We start from the raw sequence: 17,052 nt of genomic DNA, 5'->3' as shown, positions 1-17,052 counted from the left end.
ACTTAAGTAACTTGACTTCAAATAATCGGAATACCAAGGTGGTGTGTTTGGGGAGTGTGCTCTGATCTTCAATGCAAAAATTATTCCAAAGTTGAAGGTAGGGGCGAGAGAGATAGCATAGTGGGTAAGGAGCTTGCCTTGCATGACGCCAACCTGGGTATCATCCCCAGCATCACATATGGTTCCCCTGAACAAACCCAGGTGTGATAATTGAGTGCAAAGTCAGGAGTAACTCCTGAGCACGTCTGGGTGTGGTCTAAAAACAAAAGATTAAGATAATTGTGTGAAGCAGAAGTAAAAGAAGGTTATTTACCAAGATCCTTAGTAAGCAGTAAATCACATAGAAGAGTAGAAAAAAAACAACAACTCAAAACTGAATAATACTTTATTATTGGCTCGATTAGTGCCTCCCACCCACCAACCCTGTCTCATACTAAAATGCCAAGAGTCTCCACAGTTGTCTTTCCCTTCGGACATGACGTACTTTCCCTGTTGTGGAACAACCTGAGTCTTCCAGCCTCAGATATCCTAGAATGAAGGCCAGGCGTCCACTCCCTGCCCACTGGTGCTCTTCAGCCCAGAGCATACAGCACTGACAAGCCGAATGGGCACAGCAGTTCACGCTCTTCTCAGAGAGAATGGAGCCAAAGGTGCAGCTTTCCAATCTGACAGGGGGTCCCCTACACGGGATCCAAACACCAAAACACATGCTATGCGCCCTTAGATATGACTGAGAACCCCCAGTCACATGACAGAGAGGCATGGCAGAAGGGAGATGCAGGGTTGTCACAGGGAAACAGGTGACCTCTAGCACTCAGGTCCCTTTCACACACCCAGAGGACCCTCTCACCCCATGACTGCAGAGGGATTTGAGGGCGACAGACACGCAGGCAGTACAGACACCCACATTGCTGGCACAGAGCACTTTGCTCCTTTATTGAGTTTCCTACTGATTAGCCTCTAGCTGCAGGAACAGGGTGTCTCTGTGTGAGGAGCACTGAGAACAGGAGCCCTGGCACGCAGGCCTGAGCTTGCAGGAACAACATCTTCTCAGTCCTGGTGTGGACGTGGCGTCTTCCTGCAGGAGGAGAGAAGAGACTGTGGGACATGTGAAGGAGCAGCCCATGCAGCAGACATGGGCCAATTCCCAGGACTTCCAGCCAAGTACTCCATTCCTGAGAATACTGAAAACTTAGTGTAGGAATCAAAACCCTGGATACTTTTTTATTTTTATTTTTTTGGCAAGCGGGCTAAAGACTTAAAGCATAAAATCCTTAACCATGTTATTCAATGAACCGGATATTATTCATTATGATGTGCTAAAAGGAAAAGATAGGCAATTATATATAATCATATAATCATACATTTTTACCATTGCTTGAAGGACTAGAGTCAATCTTGTCCAACCAACACACTCAAGGCAGTAAGATACCTGTGTCCTGGAGTGAATTTTGCGTGTTGCCGGTGATGGTGAGGGTGACACTGGGGTGAGGGTGAGGATGACTCTGTTTTTTTTTTTCTTTCTTTTTGGGTCACACCTGGCGATGCACATGGGTTACTCCTGGCTCTGCACTCAGGAATTATCTTATCCCTGGTGGTGCTCAGGGGACCATACGGGATACAAGGAATTGAACCTGGGTCGGCCGCATGCAAGGCAAATAGAGGGTGAGTCTGAAGGTGCCTCAGGCCACCGTCAGGCTGAATCAATGCACAGCTCTGACTTGGGCACTCCTGCAAGGTACTGGCTGTGTTAGCCAGCTCTGAGAGGCTTAGGGGGAGAATTGGAGCAACTCAACTCACAGTATGTGACTCGGATTATCCATGCACATTTTCTGGCAATTGTAGAAACAGCATTTCTGGTTCCTGTTACAACTGGAATCCGTGCGGCACCTTACAGTAATGGAAAGTGATTTGCAGGGTATCCGGATTCTTGGGCAGGTTCCAGGCTTGATTTGGACTGAAATTAAAATTGAAATTAAAATTTGGTTGAGGAAGTTGGGAACCCTGGAACATGGTTATCCCAACCCCCCTTACTGGCATCCATCAGAGCCAGCTTATCCCACAGAATCCTTGAATAAAAGCTTCTCAGGCCTAAGACAATCACGTGAGACCCCATTGGCTGACACTCACATATATTCCCTTGGACTCCAGGCTGTGCCTCATAGAGACAGAGGACCAGGAAGGTCAGGGCGAGCGGCAGGAGGCTGTTCCGCTTCATATTGCTGTTCCCTGCCCTGTGATGGTGCAGGCCAGACCATTTATATTGTATCTGCCCATGGCCCACAAAGGTTGGGGGCTCAGCTTCCCAACCAGAAACAGTTTCATAAGATCAGATCCTGAGTCAGATCAATCTCTCTTGCTTCCCATACCCACAGGCAGAGGCTCAGGAAATTGGTGACTAGTCATGTGTGCAAAATGTACAGATAAACTTGGGAGATAAATTTTTCAGAACATGAAAGAAAATTTATGTTTTGGAGTCTCTTGAGCACAGCTATGCTCAAGGCCACTCTCCACACATTCAGACAAGCCTCACGCATGAAGGAACTGGCAGAGGAATACAGACGTGAAGAACCAGGGGTTGAGATCTCCAAGGCTGCTTGGATTGGTACTGGACCTCCTCCACCCACATCTCCCATTTTCCAGTAGCTAGGCTGTCACACTCAGAAACTGCCCCAGGTGTTATATAATCGTATCAATGGCCAACATCCAGGAACTATAAAACCAAGCTCCCAGAAGCATTAGCTAATAGCTTAGTTCTCCCTCTTGGAACACCTGACAAGCTACTGAGAGTCTATTGCCCGAATGGGAGAGCCTGCAAGCTCCCCAGGTCGAATTCATATTTCAAATATAATAACAGATATATACATACCTTTCAGAGCATCCCCAAACTACCAAGAGTATCCCTCCCTCTCGGCAGGGCCTCGCAAGCTACCTGTGACATATTTGATGTACCAAGACCAGTAACAACAGGTTTCATTCCCCCGACCCTGAAAGAGCGTCCAATCATTGGGAAAGACGAGTAAGGAGAGGCTGCTAAAATATCAGGGCTGAGTGTAATAGAGACGTTACTGGTGCTCGCTTGAGTAAATCGACAAACAATGGGATGACAGTGATACAGTGATAAGAAAATCTAAAATATTAGGCATGGGAGATAGTAGGAGTACATCACTTGACTTGCTCACAGCCAGTGCCAATTCAATTTCCATCCTTGCATGTTGACCCCAGCACACAGACCAAAGCTGACTGCATTGTTAGACCTGAACATGGACCTTAAGGCCGGCAGGACTAAGCAACATGTTGCTGGGGGTGACTCCTCTTGTCGCTTCTTTTAGCCCCCAGGCCTCCCATAGTCTGAGAGGTGAGACTCAGAGAGCTTCCAGAGGGCATATCCAAGAGGATTTGAGGGTCCCAGGATTGAAGGAGTGCAGAGAATCATCTTTCTCTCCCCAGGAGTCTTCCTACGTGTCTCTTCCACCTCTTTCTGACAGAAAGCTTAAAGGAGAAAGCAATTATGCGGCAAGAAAATATTTTTCCTGTTCACCCATTCTATGTGTGAGGAGTCAATAAACCCGTTCTCTTCATCAGGAGGACACAGATGAATCCTGGTGCGAGGGTTGTCGTCATGATGACTTAGACAGGATTTGCTACTGAGCGCATCAGAGTGTGGGGCTGGCCTTAGTGGTCACTGGGAGATGAGATTTTAGTGGGTGTAGGACGGGCTTTCTTACTGCTGCAAAGGGTTGTGACACTGTTTTTGCCACAAGTGATGCTGGTGCTCCTTCGCGGTCCTGCTGTTTTTTGGCATGTCCAGACATACCAGCACATCAGCGGTGCAGACTTGGAGGTGAAATCACAGTACGAGCCTGATGGGTTTGTTGTAGTCACGTCCATAGATTGCAGGTTTTGCTTAAAACTTGATTGAAAATTCATAAATAAGTGGAACATTTAACAGTTAAAAAGAAGCATAAAATGAAAGCTGACTGAGTTCTCCTTGTCTGCTTCACTTGAGACATTATGTTCTGCTCCTGCCCTTGCCCCCTGCCATGATCTCAGTGACACTTAGGTTCCAGTCACTTGGGCCAACAGTGCCAACACACAATTGGTGCTCAGGTTTAGCAGTGGAGCTTGGAAAATCTTGTTGGATGAGAAGATGCTGGACACTGCCCTAAGTTCTTTGGAGTAGAAGAGTGTTGTAGCCAACGGTGTGTTCCTGGCTCTCAGAGTAAGTGATAAGGCATGTTTGTCAATACCGGGTGCTCCTCCTCTTGACACAGTTGCTCTAAGCTCTAAGCATGTAGTGACTCTGGTTTGATCCAGGCAATCACCCTCCTCCTCACATGAGAAAGCTGCAGTCTAGAGTGGGGACAGCAACATTCACAGGAGGATGGGCCAGGGAGCTCCAGCAGTGGGTAAGTTGCCTTGGTGCAGCTCCCCCTGTTGGAGCCCCAGCATTGTCCGTGTTCTCCAGAGCACCGCCAACGTGACCCTGAACCCAGAGCCAAGAATTTCCTCTAAGCACTGCTGGGTGTGACTCTACAGTCCCTCTATAAAAAAAAAAAAAAAAGAAACCAAGGCACAAAATTCACATACGGGGTTGAGGAGGACTGTGCCTGGGAACCACCTGTCCAGATATGATGTGCTTATTTCCCCCTCATTGGATGTCCTGGAAGGTACGAGGACTGAACCTTTCAAAGATGTTTCTGTTACGATTTTTTTTATTTTAAAAAAAATTTTCAAAAATTTTATAAGGTAGTTCACAATGTTTGATTACATTTAATATTCAAACACCAATCCCACCACTATTACACCTTCCCACCACCAAATTTTGGATATTTCCATCCTGCTCCCCAATCCCTGTCCCAAAACACAACCAAAATAATCACAATCACGATATCCCGTTAATCACCGATTTCTCGGACGGGCTCTGTAACATCTCATTTCGTCCTTTCCCTGAGATCTTAGAAGTCTATCTCGACGCGGTCCTCCTAACGATGTTGCACTGGGGGCTCTTCAGGGTCAGGGGAATGAGATCCAGCTTGTTACTGGATTTTGCATATGAATACACCATGGGAAGCTTGCAAGGCTGTCCCATGTGGGCAGGAAACTCTCAGAGAATCAAAATAATATATTTTGTATTGTCTGTTATGAAGAACTGCTGAATTTGCTTACAAAAAAGTGCTCATATAGGAAACAGTGTGAAGATTGTTCTATTTTGACCGGAGCCATTAAGACATTCTATAGGATATCAGTAGCATAGTGTTAAAGTTGGGGTGATGTGAGCTTTCATATATATATCTGAAAATATGTATATGTGCATATATATATTTTTTCTCTATTAATTTTTTTGCCTGCTGTTGAATCCCCTCAAATATGGTGTGGTAAATATGGAGAATGTGTAGGGTGTGCCTTATGATGTGTCCAGGAATATGTTCACTCATATGTGAGTCTCTGCCTGAGCATGTGGGGAGTAGCCTTGAGCGTGGTGATGGTTGGGTTGTGGAGGGGAGACCCTGCTGGGGCTGGGTCCCTTGGGGCGGGAGGGCTCTAACCCGCCCCCCTCAGGGGTGCTCTGAGTGGAACAGCCTGGCTCAGAGTGTGATATCATGGTTATGGGTGTTGCAATAATGTTGCAGTTTTACTTAACAAAAAATAATGTTGCAGTTTTACTTGACAGTCCGAGGCATTTCACTCGCAGAAGAAATATACATTTTTGGGGCGGATCACATGACTGTCTCTGGAGGTTCTTGTGTTATGGCCTGCCGGAGAGCAGTCTGTTCAACCCCCTTTTATTAAGTAGGTTGATGTACTAACCAATGATATTCAGCCACATAGGCAGAATATGCAAATTAACTTAGTCAACGGAAACAGTAACAAAGTCAGTTAAAATAAAGTAACAATAACTGAAAACGACATTTACATCCAGGCCTACCTAAGCCTGAGATTATGGGATGTTGTATACCAACATTTCCCCCTTTTTTTGTTTAAAATGACCAGTAAGTAACAATACAAACATTTTCACAAATCTTTCCAGTAATACCTCAAGAAAATCTTAAGAAAATCTAACCTTGTTTTACAGAAATTGCTTTTCATTTTATAATACAGAGTTTACATATACAGAGTTACACTCATTAAGCAATATTTCAGTTCCAGTCCTGGTTCAGAGACATTTGTCAATGAAGACCAATTAGTCTCTAAACAAAAACAACACTTTCATGCCATTTCTGGATGAACTTCACAGTCCAGGTTTTTCCACAATCAGTAACTGCCGAAGCACTCCTGTTGTCAGATTCTTCTCTCATGGACAAAGAAGAATCACCAGCATCATAAGTAAAATTAGAAACTTCCTCCTTCTCAAACTTCATAGATGTCCCGATAAAATATGCTTGGAATATCATCCAGTCTTATATAATAAACCTGTTATCTCTTAAAATAAACCAATATCTTTTGAACGTATTTTATATACAATTATTTAATTCTCTTTTAACAGCTCATTTAATAGTTCTTATATTTTAGATATTTTAAATCATGAATCTTTTATATTAATCTTTAACAGTTTTCACCTTGGTTTCATGCTCTAATTTTACAACTCTTAATAAGCTCCAAAAAACACTCAAACTTTTAAAAATTTTCTGGAGTAGGACTGCCACTTCTGATTTCAATCTGACTTCAATATTTAAACACTTAACATAGACAGACATACAGAAAGACAACAAAATAACATGCATGTGCATTAATACATACCTGATCCTGATTCTGACCCTCCAAGAACCAGAGAAGAAAACCTGATGGACAGAGAAAGGAAGGGCAGTTCCCAGGGTAAAAATTTCCCTGTCGGACGATTGGGATTATCCCCCGTTTCTCAGTCCAACTAGCCTGTCTCCTGCTTGTAGAATTGGATCCAAAAAGAAAAGAAGAGAAGCGCTTCTGTTTTAACAAAGCCGTCAAAAATCCATGAAAAAGGAATCCATCCTGCAGTTTTTTCATTTGCTATCCCTTACTCACTGAGAAGCTTTAGGCTTTTTGTAGGACACCAAAAGTGGTTTCTGTTTGCTGAAATAACAGCAAAACCTAGTCCCCACCTGGCCTGGCATCCAACTCCCAGAGACTGGGTCCCTGTAAAGGACCTTACATCTCTGATTAATTTTATCTAAATCATTTTTAATTGTATTAGAACTTATTTCTTCTGAGCTATCCTTCTTTCTCCCTTTCTTTCTCTTTTTCTTTTTTCCTTCCTTATCTATATTTCTTTTCTGTTCCTTTCTTTCTCTTTTTCTTCTTTTCCCTTTCTTTCTTTTTTCCTGCCTATCTTTCTCTTTGTATATCAGGATTATAAACAACTGGAAAAGTCATAAAATGAGCAGGCTGTTGACTCAACTTTGCTTTATATAAAAGAGCTTCATATTTTTGTGTCAGAGAATGCAACTCAGGAGTAAGCTTAAAATGGCAACATAGAGATTCTTCTTCCCTATTCTTATATAATTGAGGGTCAGGATCAGTGATACCCTGTACAGCAGGCATTATCTTTCTTTCAGAAGGGAGGTGTATCTCAAGGTAATTAATTTGTCTAATTAATTTATATAATTTTTCATTAACTTTTCTCAACTCATGAAAGTTTACAACCTCTTTTAAAACTGAATTTTCTGTGTCTGACTTGATGCTATCAGACTCAGATCAGGCAGATGGATCATCATTTGATATGATTCACCAGACAAGACAGATGCTGTTGGCTTAGCACAAAATTTTGGCAATATAAAAGATTCTTCCCCACTTTTCTCCTCTAACACAGGAGTTTCCTTATAAGTTGCCTTAGAGTTTGATGAATTAGTGGAGAGAGCCATATGAGAAGACGAAAGAGTTGATGAATCAGTGGAGAGAGCTGTATGAGAAGAAGAGAGAGAAGGCTCCTCACACTCAAAGTCAAACTGTGAAAAATTCAGGGCAGCAGAAATATAATTGTATGCCCTTGATTCCTTTGCTAGGATCAAATCTCCATCTTTCTGTGCATAACACAGTTCTCTCCCTATTTTATCCATAAATCTAGATTGAATTGTTCTATATTTTTTGGCTTAAACCAATGACAATACTTTTGTATCCTCTCAAGGAGGCATCTTATTATCTGTTCCTTTAAAGGCAGACCAGCTGCTTTTGTTAGAGAGTTCAAAGTGTCAACATAGCCATCCTACTGAGAAGTTACAGAATTGCCCATTGCCCCTTTTCTTTTTCTTCCTTTATTTATTCTTTATTTCTCTAGCTAGGCCTGAGATTATGGGATGTTGCATACCAACATATGGGGGCCTCATGTTATGCTCCCTTCCAGGAGAAGCAACTATATGATCTGGATGGTGGCCAATGACAAGATTATCTGGCACCAAAAGAGGCGGCTAATGGGATTGACCCCTGGGTTTCCAGAGACTGGGAAAAATAGGCAGAGGAGCTCTGTTCCTGGGTCCTATTGAGGACTAGAGTGCAAGAACATAAAGTCCTGCTTTACCTGGGACTATTTTTCTTAAGTGAAGAAGAAATCAGGACCAAGGTAGAATCTGGAATTCAAAGGCCGTGGATTCAAGCCAAAGAGCAGGGCAATGGGGAGGTGACAGCAAGAGGAATCCCACTAGAATCCAATGGTGACAAGGTGCTGAAGGATGAGGTGATCCAGGAAGACAGGCGAAAATGGGACTGGACATCCAGGACATAGTTAGAAGTCACCCTGGACACACACACACACACACGCACACACTGTATTTAGACAAAATAGCATGTGTTATTCTCCACAGCTGCCAGAGGAGAATAAAACATATCCAAGGTGAGCACTCAAGGAAAGCGCAGCACAGTTGGCTTCTGTGGTCAAGTTGTGGTGCTGACCTTAGCTGATAGAAAGGCACCTGGTGTGGTCAAAGAGATGTGAGAAAGGACGCTACTCAGCTTGGCCTGGACCCAGGTTTGGGACTGTTGAGCAGACAGGACCCTTAAGGCTGCACTGGCCTTGCAGGTTAAAACACTCTTCAGTTTGGTAAACAAGTGGATGGTTTTTCTTGGGGGGGACCAAAGATCACAACACAATAATCCCCAAACAGAAAGTCAGTCCCTGGCTCTGGTGGGATGCCATTTCAGTGTCCTGGGGGCCATCTTTTTGTCTTTCTCTAAACAGTTTCCTCCCCAGCAGCTGGACTGTTCAGTGAGGCCTGTGGGTGACAAGCCAGAAAACAGGGTCATTGGTAGGCACAGGGCAACTGACTCTCTGCTGCCTATACTCAGAGTTCACAGCGCACTCAAGTGTCCTGAGTCAGGGCCCAGATGGCATCTTCCAGGCCCCTTGTGCACCCAGGGCTGGAGCATCTCGTGTTCTTGCTAATCTCTGGACTGTGAGTCAGTTTCTGGGATCTTGAAGGTTTTGTGCTGACCGTCCATGTGTGCCTGTCTCCAAAAGTCCACAGTGATAAGGACTGTGGAGAGGCACCAGGATCTTTGCTGTTTGTAACAGATGCCACAGCCTCACAATGAATTTGGAGATGAACCAAATTCCTCCTGTTTTCTGTAGAAAACTGCATGTTCACCTATCTCCTGGGAACATAGTCAGACGTGGAGCTGAGAGTGGAGAACTGAGATTTGTTTGCAAGGTATGTCAAAAGAACACAAAAAAACAAATATTATTATCACTGTTATTGTCACCTTCATCCTGTTGCTCATAGATTTGTTTGAGCGGGCATCAGTAATGTCTCTCATTATGAGACTTATTGTTACTGTTTTTGGCATATCGAATACACCACGGGTAGCTTGCCAGCTCTGCCGTGCGGGTGCTATACTCTCAGTAGGTTGCCGGGCTCTCTGAGAGGAAAGAAGGAGTCAAACATGGTTTGGCCACGTGCAAGGCGAAGGCCCTACCACTATGGAATCACTCCAGCCCATCTTCTCTGTATCGTTCCAATTTTAGTATATGTGCTGCTGAAGCGAAAATTATTTTAAAACATAAAATAGTATTAAAAGAACTCACATTAATGTCTCTCCACTCCATCCAGGCTGATATCATTGAACACCTCAGTGGACAGAAGGTGTGTCCCTCGCCAAACTGGCCTCTAGGATCTTAGAAAGGTCTTGTTGGGGCCTGGAGAAAGCAGATTCCTCAGAGCACCAGGATCCCCATTCTCAAACCCAGGGGCAGGGGTCTCAGGAAGGAGGGGCTGGCAGGAGAGACCCCAGAGGGGAGAAGGACACGCTGTCATCTCTGGAGACTCGGTTGGGCAGAAAAGGCCCTTGAGCCGAGGGTGGAGACAGGAGCCCCCGGCTCGACCACAAGCTGCCTGCCCGATGCCCCCTGGGTCTCTGTCCCCGGGTACCTCCTCAGTCATCTCCTATCAGTGATATCAGAAATTCGGTCCCTTTTGGTTCTTAACTTCTTCTGAGGACTCATCAATCGGGAACTTTTATGGGGCACAGGCAGCAAATGGAGCCCACAGCCAGACCCACATTCTTGACAGCCCTCATGATAAACCGCAAGTGGATACTCCAGGCCTGTGGCAGTCCAGTGTCACCAGTTGCCTTGGAGGCTCCTCACGCAGGTTTGATCACCGTACGAAACATTGTCCCCAGCACCTGCAGGAGGATCCCTGAGCACAGAACCAGGAACCAGTCCTGAGCACTGCCAGTGTGGCCCAAACACACTGAAATACAATAAAGCAAAGCACAGATACTCCTAAAGGCAGCTTGAGACAGGAGTCGGATCCTGCACCCAGGAGGCCCCCTGGGGCTCTGTGCTCAGGCTTGGGGACAGCGGAACAGGTGCCCTTGTGTGGGAAGCAAACCCTATCTGGCAGGTGGAGGCTGGTGTGCAATGGCTGAAACTCACTGGGGAAACCCCCACATCTGTCCACTTTGGAGAGTTGATAGCCAAGGAAATGTTTGGACCCCTAAGAGAGGAAGTCATGGTCCGGTGGGAAAATGTTCCAGCTGGTGGCTTCTTATGATGTAGGGCAGCAGGTAGGGAAGGCTCCTTCCAATGCAACGGCAGTAAATCTCCTGGGAAGTAACAGCCCTCACCTCATGGAGACCTGGTGTCCGTCTGTAACAGACCCTGAGGAGGCTGGACCAAACCCCTCCAACAGAAGCTCCTGCAGAAACAAAAGTCAGGAGAGGAATTTCCAAGAAGACCATCACCACCTCCAACCCCCTTGGTAACCTCCCTAGCCATGAATTTTACCTAGGGAGAAGCCCCACATGGGGGCAGGTTGGAGAAACCCTATAAAGGCCACCTTGAACAAAGGAAGGGCGCACATATGCTGCCTGAGCCCATGTGCTGCTTCTGCCTAAGTGGCCGAGCACATATGGTGCCTGAGCATGTGTCGCCCGCATCTCCCCTCTTGAGATGTGTACTTTCATGCTTTCCTGTCTAATGCTGGGGTGTGTGTCAGGTTTCTCTTCCCCCTTGGAGAATCCCGGGTTCTCTCTTGAGCAGGTTACTGTCCACTCTCTCCAACTTTCTCTTCCTCCTTCCCTTCAAAACCTCCAAATAAAAATTTAAATTTTCATTGCTCATCTACTCCTGAAATTCCTTTCTGTGGGGTGAGACAGGAACCCAGTAACCCAGGTGGCAGAGGTGGATCAGGAGAATGTGACCATTTTTCTCCTCCCCACTTCACTCGAGCCACCTTGGGGCCCACAAGATTCTTAGGTTTGAATGCCACCAACAGAAGTTAGAAAGTTAGATCCCATTTCTCTTATTCAAGGGTGTCCGAAAGATATGGATAAGGAGAAATAAAAACTTTGCATTTGTTATTCACTGACCCTATCATGGAGTCTGTGGTGAGGGGTGGAGAGACTTGGGGGCAGGGGGTGGGGAACACTGGATTTGGAGATATGGGAGAAAGGAGAAAAGCAGCCAGAATTCACAAGGGCCTTTGTGTTTGCTTTTTCACTCCCTGCTATGGCTGGGATAAGTAAAGTGTTAATAGTTACAACGTAGTAAAACAAAGGAGTACTAGAAACAGGAAGATATCTAGAGAGTGGAGGGCTTTTGCCTTGAACAAGGCCAACCTGGTATTCATTTGTGTCATTCCTTATTTCCCCCAAGAACCTCCAGGAGTAATATTTTAATGAAAAGCAGAAGTTACCCCTTATCATGCTAAGCTGTGAACCCCCCAAAACACAGCTAAATTAATCAAAACAAAAATGGGACCAAGGGGTAAAATCTAGGCAATGCCTGGAGTCACTGTCAACTTTCCTCTTGACATTTGCAGGCAGCTGTGTTCACCTCTGGGACAACTCTCTGCCAGGCAGAAGCATCTGGAGGGCTTCTGGTGTCTCCTGTCCCCACCCAGCCTGACAGTGGCAGAGCAGAGGCCCTGCACCTAACACTCCCACAGAGACATCCAAGGACTCTTCTAAAAGGAAGCTGAGGTGCAGGACACTCTGCTCAAACTGAATCTCACTAACACTTTCTTTAGTGTGTTTCTATGAATCTCCACCCCCTTTGGTTTCTAAGAAAATCTGTTAATATGATTAACTGAAAAGAGATTGCCCTGGACAGTCAATATTATTTCTCTTTGCTAATAATGGCAACCCGCACTACCAAAACATGTATTCTGATTTTCTTATTCCCCAATACCATGTGTTTGGGTGTGTCTGAATATTGGTTATTGGGCAGAGAGTTGTATTCTATCACATTATTGCATCTCAGTCATCAAATTTGGTTTTCTCTCTTTTGTACTTATTTACCTTTCCTCTCTATCTGCACTTTGGGCTGGCAGACACAGGTCATTTTTTCTCTTCTCTCTCTCTCTCTCTCTCTCTCTCTCTCTCTCTGCCACAGGTGGTGGTGCTCAGGGGTTACTTCTGGCTGTGCACTAAGGATTTAACCTGGTGGTGCTCAGGAGATCATATGGGAAGCTGTGTTGGCAGCATGCAAGGCACACACTCACCTCCTGTACTATCTCTCTGTCCCGACACAGGTCATTTCTAACTTCCTCCACAGGACAGGCTGATGTGTGACTATGCTTCCATGCTCTTGTTGGCTTGTTGGGATTGTTAGAGAGAAGGCAGAGAGGTTTCATTGGCTATTCTTAAATAAAAAAGATGTTTTTGAATAGGCCTGTCTGCAAGTCACTCACTTGGTTTTCATTCTCCAGGAACAGTCACTATCTGCAGAATCCTGATAGGCCTGAGTGACTTGGGACAAGCAATATTATGTTGGGGAGAGTTAATGTCCCCTTTATCTGTATTCTACTGGCTGGTCGAATAATGACTTTCACACAGATTAACAGGAAAGTTAAAGTTCCCTTGACTCTGAGACCCAGAAGTCCATGAGTCTGAGCACTGGAGAAAAGACCTTTTTCACATTTTTTCCTTTATAGGAAAAGAATAACTTAGAGGAAAAGAGGTTTTGAGGGTAGCAAAGAAGTCACCAAAATGGGTGAGAAGCAGTTTAAAAATTATTTTTATTAGTTAATAACGGTGAGGTAGAGTTGCAGACATACAAACTTTCATGCTTGCATTTCAGTCATCCAATGATCAAGTACCCAGATATGGGGAGAAAGGGACTCTCCATCACTACTGGTGTGAGTGCCGACTGGTTTAGCACATTTGGAAAACAGTATGGACATTTCTCAAAAAATTAGAAATTGAGCTCCCACTTGACCCAGCAATACCACTTCTGGGAATATATCCCGGAGATGCAAAAAAGTATAGTTGAAATGACATCTGCATTTGCATGTTCATGCTGCAATATTTACAATAGCCAGAATCTGGAAAACACCCGAGTGCCCAAGAACAGATGACTCATTAAAGAAACTTTCGTACATCTACACGATGGAATACTATGCAGCTGTTAGAAAGGACAAGTACTTTTTGACCCTAAAGTTTCTATTTAGGGGAAGACATACCTGTCTTGTGCCCTAGGAAAGGGGAGGAAGTCCTTTTTCACACAGGAATTTATCTGCTCATGACAACAAGGAGTGCTACAGAAAATTAGTTATTGATTCTCTTCAGGCTACTACTTAAGTAACTTGACTTCAAATAATCAGAGTACCAAGGTGGTGCGTTTGGGGAGTCTGCTCTGACCTCCACTACAGAAATTATTCAATAGTAGAAGGTAGGGAGAGAGATAGCACAGTGGATAAGGTGCTTGCCTTGCACGAGGCCAACCTGGGTACCATCCCCAGCATTCCATTGATTCCCCTGAACAAAACCAGGTGTGATATTTGAGTGCAAAGTCAGGAGTAACTCCTGAGCACATCTGAGTGTGGCCTAAACACAAAAGATTAAGATACATGTGTGAAGCGGAAATAAAAGAGGGTTATTTATCAAGATCCTTAGTCAACACTAAGTCACAGAGAAAAGTAGAAAAAAAAACAACAACTCAAGACTGAATAACACTTTATTTTTGGCTCGATTAGTGCCTCCCACCGACCAACCCTGTCTCAAACTAACATGCCAGGAGTTTGCAGTTGTCTTTCCCTGCGGACACGACGTCATTTCCCTGCTGTGGAACAACCTGAGTTTTTGAGCCCCTGGTATCCCTGAAGAAGACCAGGCGTCCATTTCCTGTCCACTGGTCCTCTGCAGCCCAGAGCATACAGCACTGACAGGCCAAATGGACACAGCAGCTCATGCTCTTCTCAGAGAGAATGGAGCCAAAGGTGCAGCTTTCCAATCTGACAGGGGGTCCCCTACACGGGATCCAAACACCAAAACACAGGTTATGCGGCCCTAGATATGACTGAGAACCCCCAGTCACATGACAGAGAGGCATGGCAGAAGGGAGATGCAGGGTTGTTACAGGGAATGGGTGACCTCTAGCACTCAGGTCCTTTTCACACATCCAAAGGATCCCCTTACCCCATGACTGCAGAGGGAGAGGAGGGCGACAGACACGCAGGCAGCACAGACCCCCACAGTGCTAGCACTGAGCACTTTGCTTCTTTATTGAGTTTCCTACTGATTAGCCTTTAGCTGCAGGAACAGGATGTCTCTGCGTGAGGAGCACCGAGAACAGGAGCCCTGGCACGCAGGCCTGAGCTTGCAGGAACAACATCTTCTCAGGCCGGGGGTGGACGTGGCGTCTTCCTGCAGGAGGAGAGAAGAGACTGTGGGACATGTGAAGGAGCAGCCCATGCAGCAGACATGGGCCAGCTCCCAGGACTCCAGCCAAGTACTCCATTCCTTAGAATACTGAAACCTTAGTCAAGGAATCAAAATCCTGGATACTTTTTTTATTTTGGCAAGCAGGCTAAAGACTAAAGCATAAAATCCTTAACGATGTTTTTCAATGAACCAGGTATTATTCATTATGATGTGCTAAAAGGGAAAGACAGGCAATTATATATAAACATAACTTTTTACTAATGCTTGAAGGACTAGAGTCGGTCTTGTCAAACCAACACCCTCAAGGCAGGGAGCTTCCTGTGTCCTGGAGTGAATGTTGCGTGCTGCAGGCGAGTGTGAGGGTGATTTTGGGGTGAGGATGAGGGCAAATCTGTAGGCACCTTAGGCCACCGTCAGGCTGAATCAATGCACAGCTCTGACTGGGCACTCCTGCATGGTACTGGCTGTGTTAGCCAGCTCTGAGAGGCTTACGGGGAGAATTGGACCAACTCAACTCACACTATGTAGTCACAGGATCCATGCACATTGTCTGGCAACCGTAGAAACAGCATTTCTGAGACCCTGGACAATTGGAATCCATGCGGCACGTTCCCAAAATGAAAAGTAATTTGCAGGGTTCCTCGCTTCCTGGGCATGTTCCAGGCTTGTTTTCGACTGAAATTAAAATTGAAATTAAAATTTGCTGGAGGAAGTTGGGAACCCTGGAACATGGTTATCCCAACCCCCCTTCCTGGCATCAGAGCCAGCTCATCCCACAAAATCCTTGAATAAAAGCTTCTCAGGCCTAAGATAACCACGTGAGACCCCATGGCTGACACTCACTTATATTCTCTTGGACTCCACACTGTGCCTCATGGAGACAGAGGACCAGGAAGGTCAGGGTGAGTGGCAGGAGGCTGTTCTGCTTCATATTGCTGCTCCCTGTCCTGTGATGGTGCAGGCCAGACCATTTATATTGTACCTGCCCACGGCCTGCAAAGGTTGGGCTTCAGCTCCCCCAGCCAGAAACAGTTTCATAAGATCAGATCCCGAGTCAGATCAATCTCTCTTACTTCCCATATCCACAGGCAGAGGCTCAGGAAATCAGTGTCTAGTCATGTGTGCAAAATGTACAGATAAAACTTGGGAGATAAATTTTTCAGAACATGAAAGAAAATTTCTATTTTGGCGTCTCTTGAGCACAGCCATGCTCAAGGCCACACTCCACACATTTGGATGAGCCTCATGCATGAAGGAACTGGCAGAGGAACTCAAGTGTTCAGGACCCGGGGCCGAGATGTCCGACTTTTCGGATTAGTACTGGGCCTCTTCCACCCATATCCTCCATTTTCTAGTAGCTAGGTAGTTATACTCAGAATCTGCCCCTGGTGTTATGTAATCTCATCAACACCCAACATCCAGAGACTATAAAATCAAGCTCCCAGAAGCTTATGGACATCTAATAGCCTAGTTCTCTCTCTTGGAACACCTGACAAGCTACTGAAAGTCTATTGCCCAGACATGAGAGCCTGACAAGCTCCCCGTGTCAAATTCATATTCCAAATACAGTTACAGATATATACATACCTTTCAGAGAACCCGGCAAGCTACCAAGAGTATCCCACTCACACGACAGAGATTGGCAAGATGCGTGCGTCATATTTAATATTCCAAGAACAGTAATAACATGTCTCATTCCCCCGCACCCTGAAAGAGCCTCCAATCATTGGGAAAGATGAGTAAGGAGAGGTTCTAAAATCTCAGGGCTGAGAGTAATAGAGACATTATTAGTGCTTGCTTAAGTAAATCGACAAACAATGGGATGACAGTGATACAGTGATAAGAAAATTTAAAATATTAGGCATGGAGATAGTAGAAGGAATAATCACTTGACTTGCTCACGGTCAGTGCCAATTCAATTTCCATCCTTGCATAAGCTCTGAGCACCATAGGAAGTGACTCCTGAGCACAGAGGCAGGA

At 45.2% G+C, this 17,052-nt stretch overlaps 1 protein-coding gene across 1 annotated transcript; it reads right to left on the bottom strand.

The window, feature by feature from the left end:
- Positions 1-944: 944 nt before the first annotated feature.
- LOC129404995 (eppin-like) lies at positions 945-16,003 on the bottom strand. The gene is made up of 4 exons (XM_055139947.1): positions 15,916-16,003; positions 6,742-6,858; positions 1,801-1,957; positions 945-1,078 (listed from the first exon to the last, which is right to left on the bottom strand). Exons 1-4 carry the CDS (start codon positions 16,001-16,003, stop codon positions 1,051-1,053), a joined length of 390 nt encoding a protein of 129 aa, XP_054995922.1. The 3' UTR covers positions 945-1,050.
- Between the last annotated feature and the right edge of the window lie 1,049 nt (positions 16,004-17,052).

This window comes from Sorex araneus, chromosome 5 (assembly GCF_027595985.1).
Source record: "Sorex araneus isolate mSorAra2 chromosome 5, mSorAra2.pri, whole genome shotgun sequence".
NCBI lineage: Eukaryota > Metazoa > Chordata > Mammalia > Eulipotyphla > Soricidae > Sorex > Sorex araneus.
The sequence above is the reverse complement of the archived record's forward strand: the minus strand, read 5'-3'. Positions and strand labels throughout refer to the sequence as shown.

Excerpts from the sequence above, each read along its gene's own strand:
- LOC129404995 (XM_055139947.1), bottom strand. The coding sequence starts at position 16,003 with ATGAAGCAGAACAGCCTCCTGCCACTCACCCTGACCTTCCTGGTCCTC. Across the intron at positions 6,859-15,915 it reads TGGAGTCCAAGAGAATATAA|AAACGGGGGATAATCCCAAT; the intron begins GTGAGTGTCAGC and ends AGTTGGACTGAG. Across the intron at positions 1,958-6,741 it reads AGGGTCAGAATCAGGATCAG|TCCAAATCAAGCCTGGAACC; the intron begins GTATGTATTAAT and ends TTTTAATTTCAG.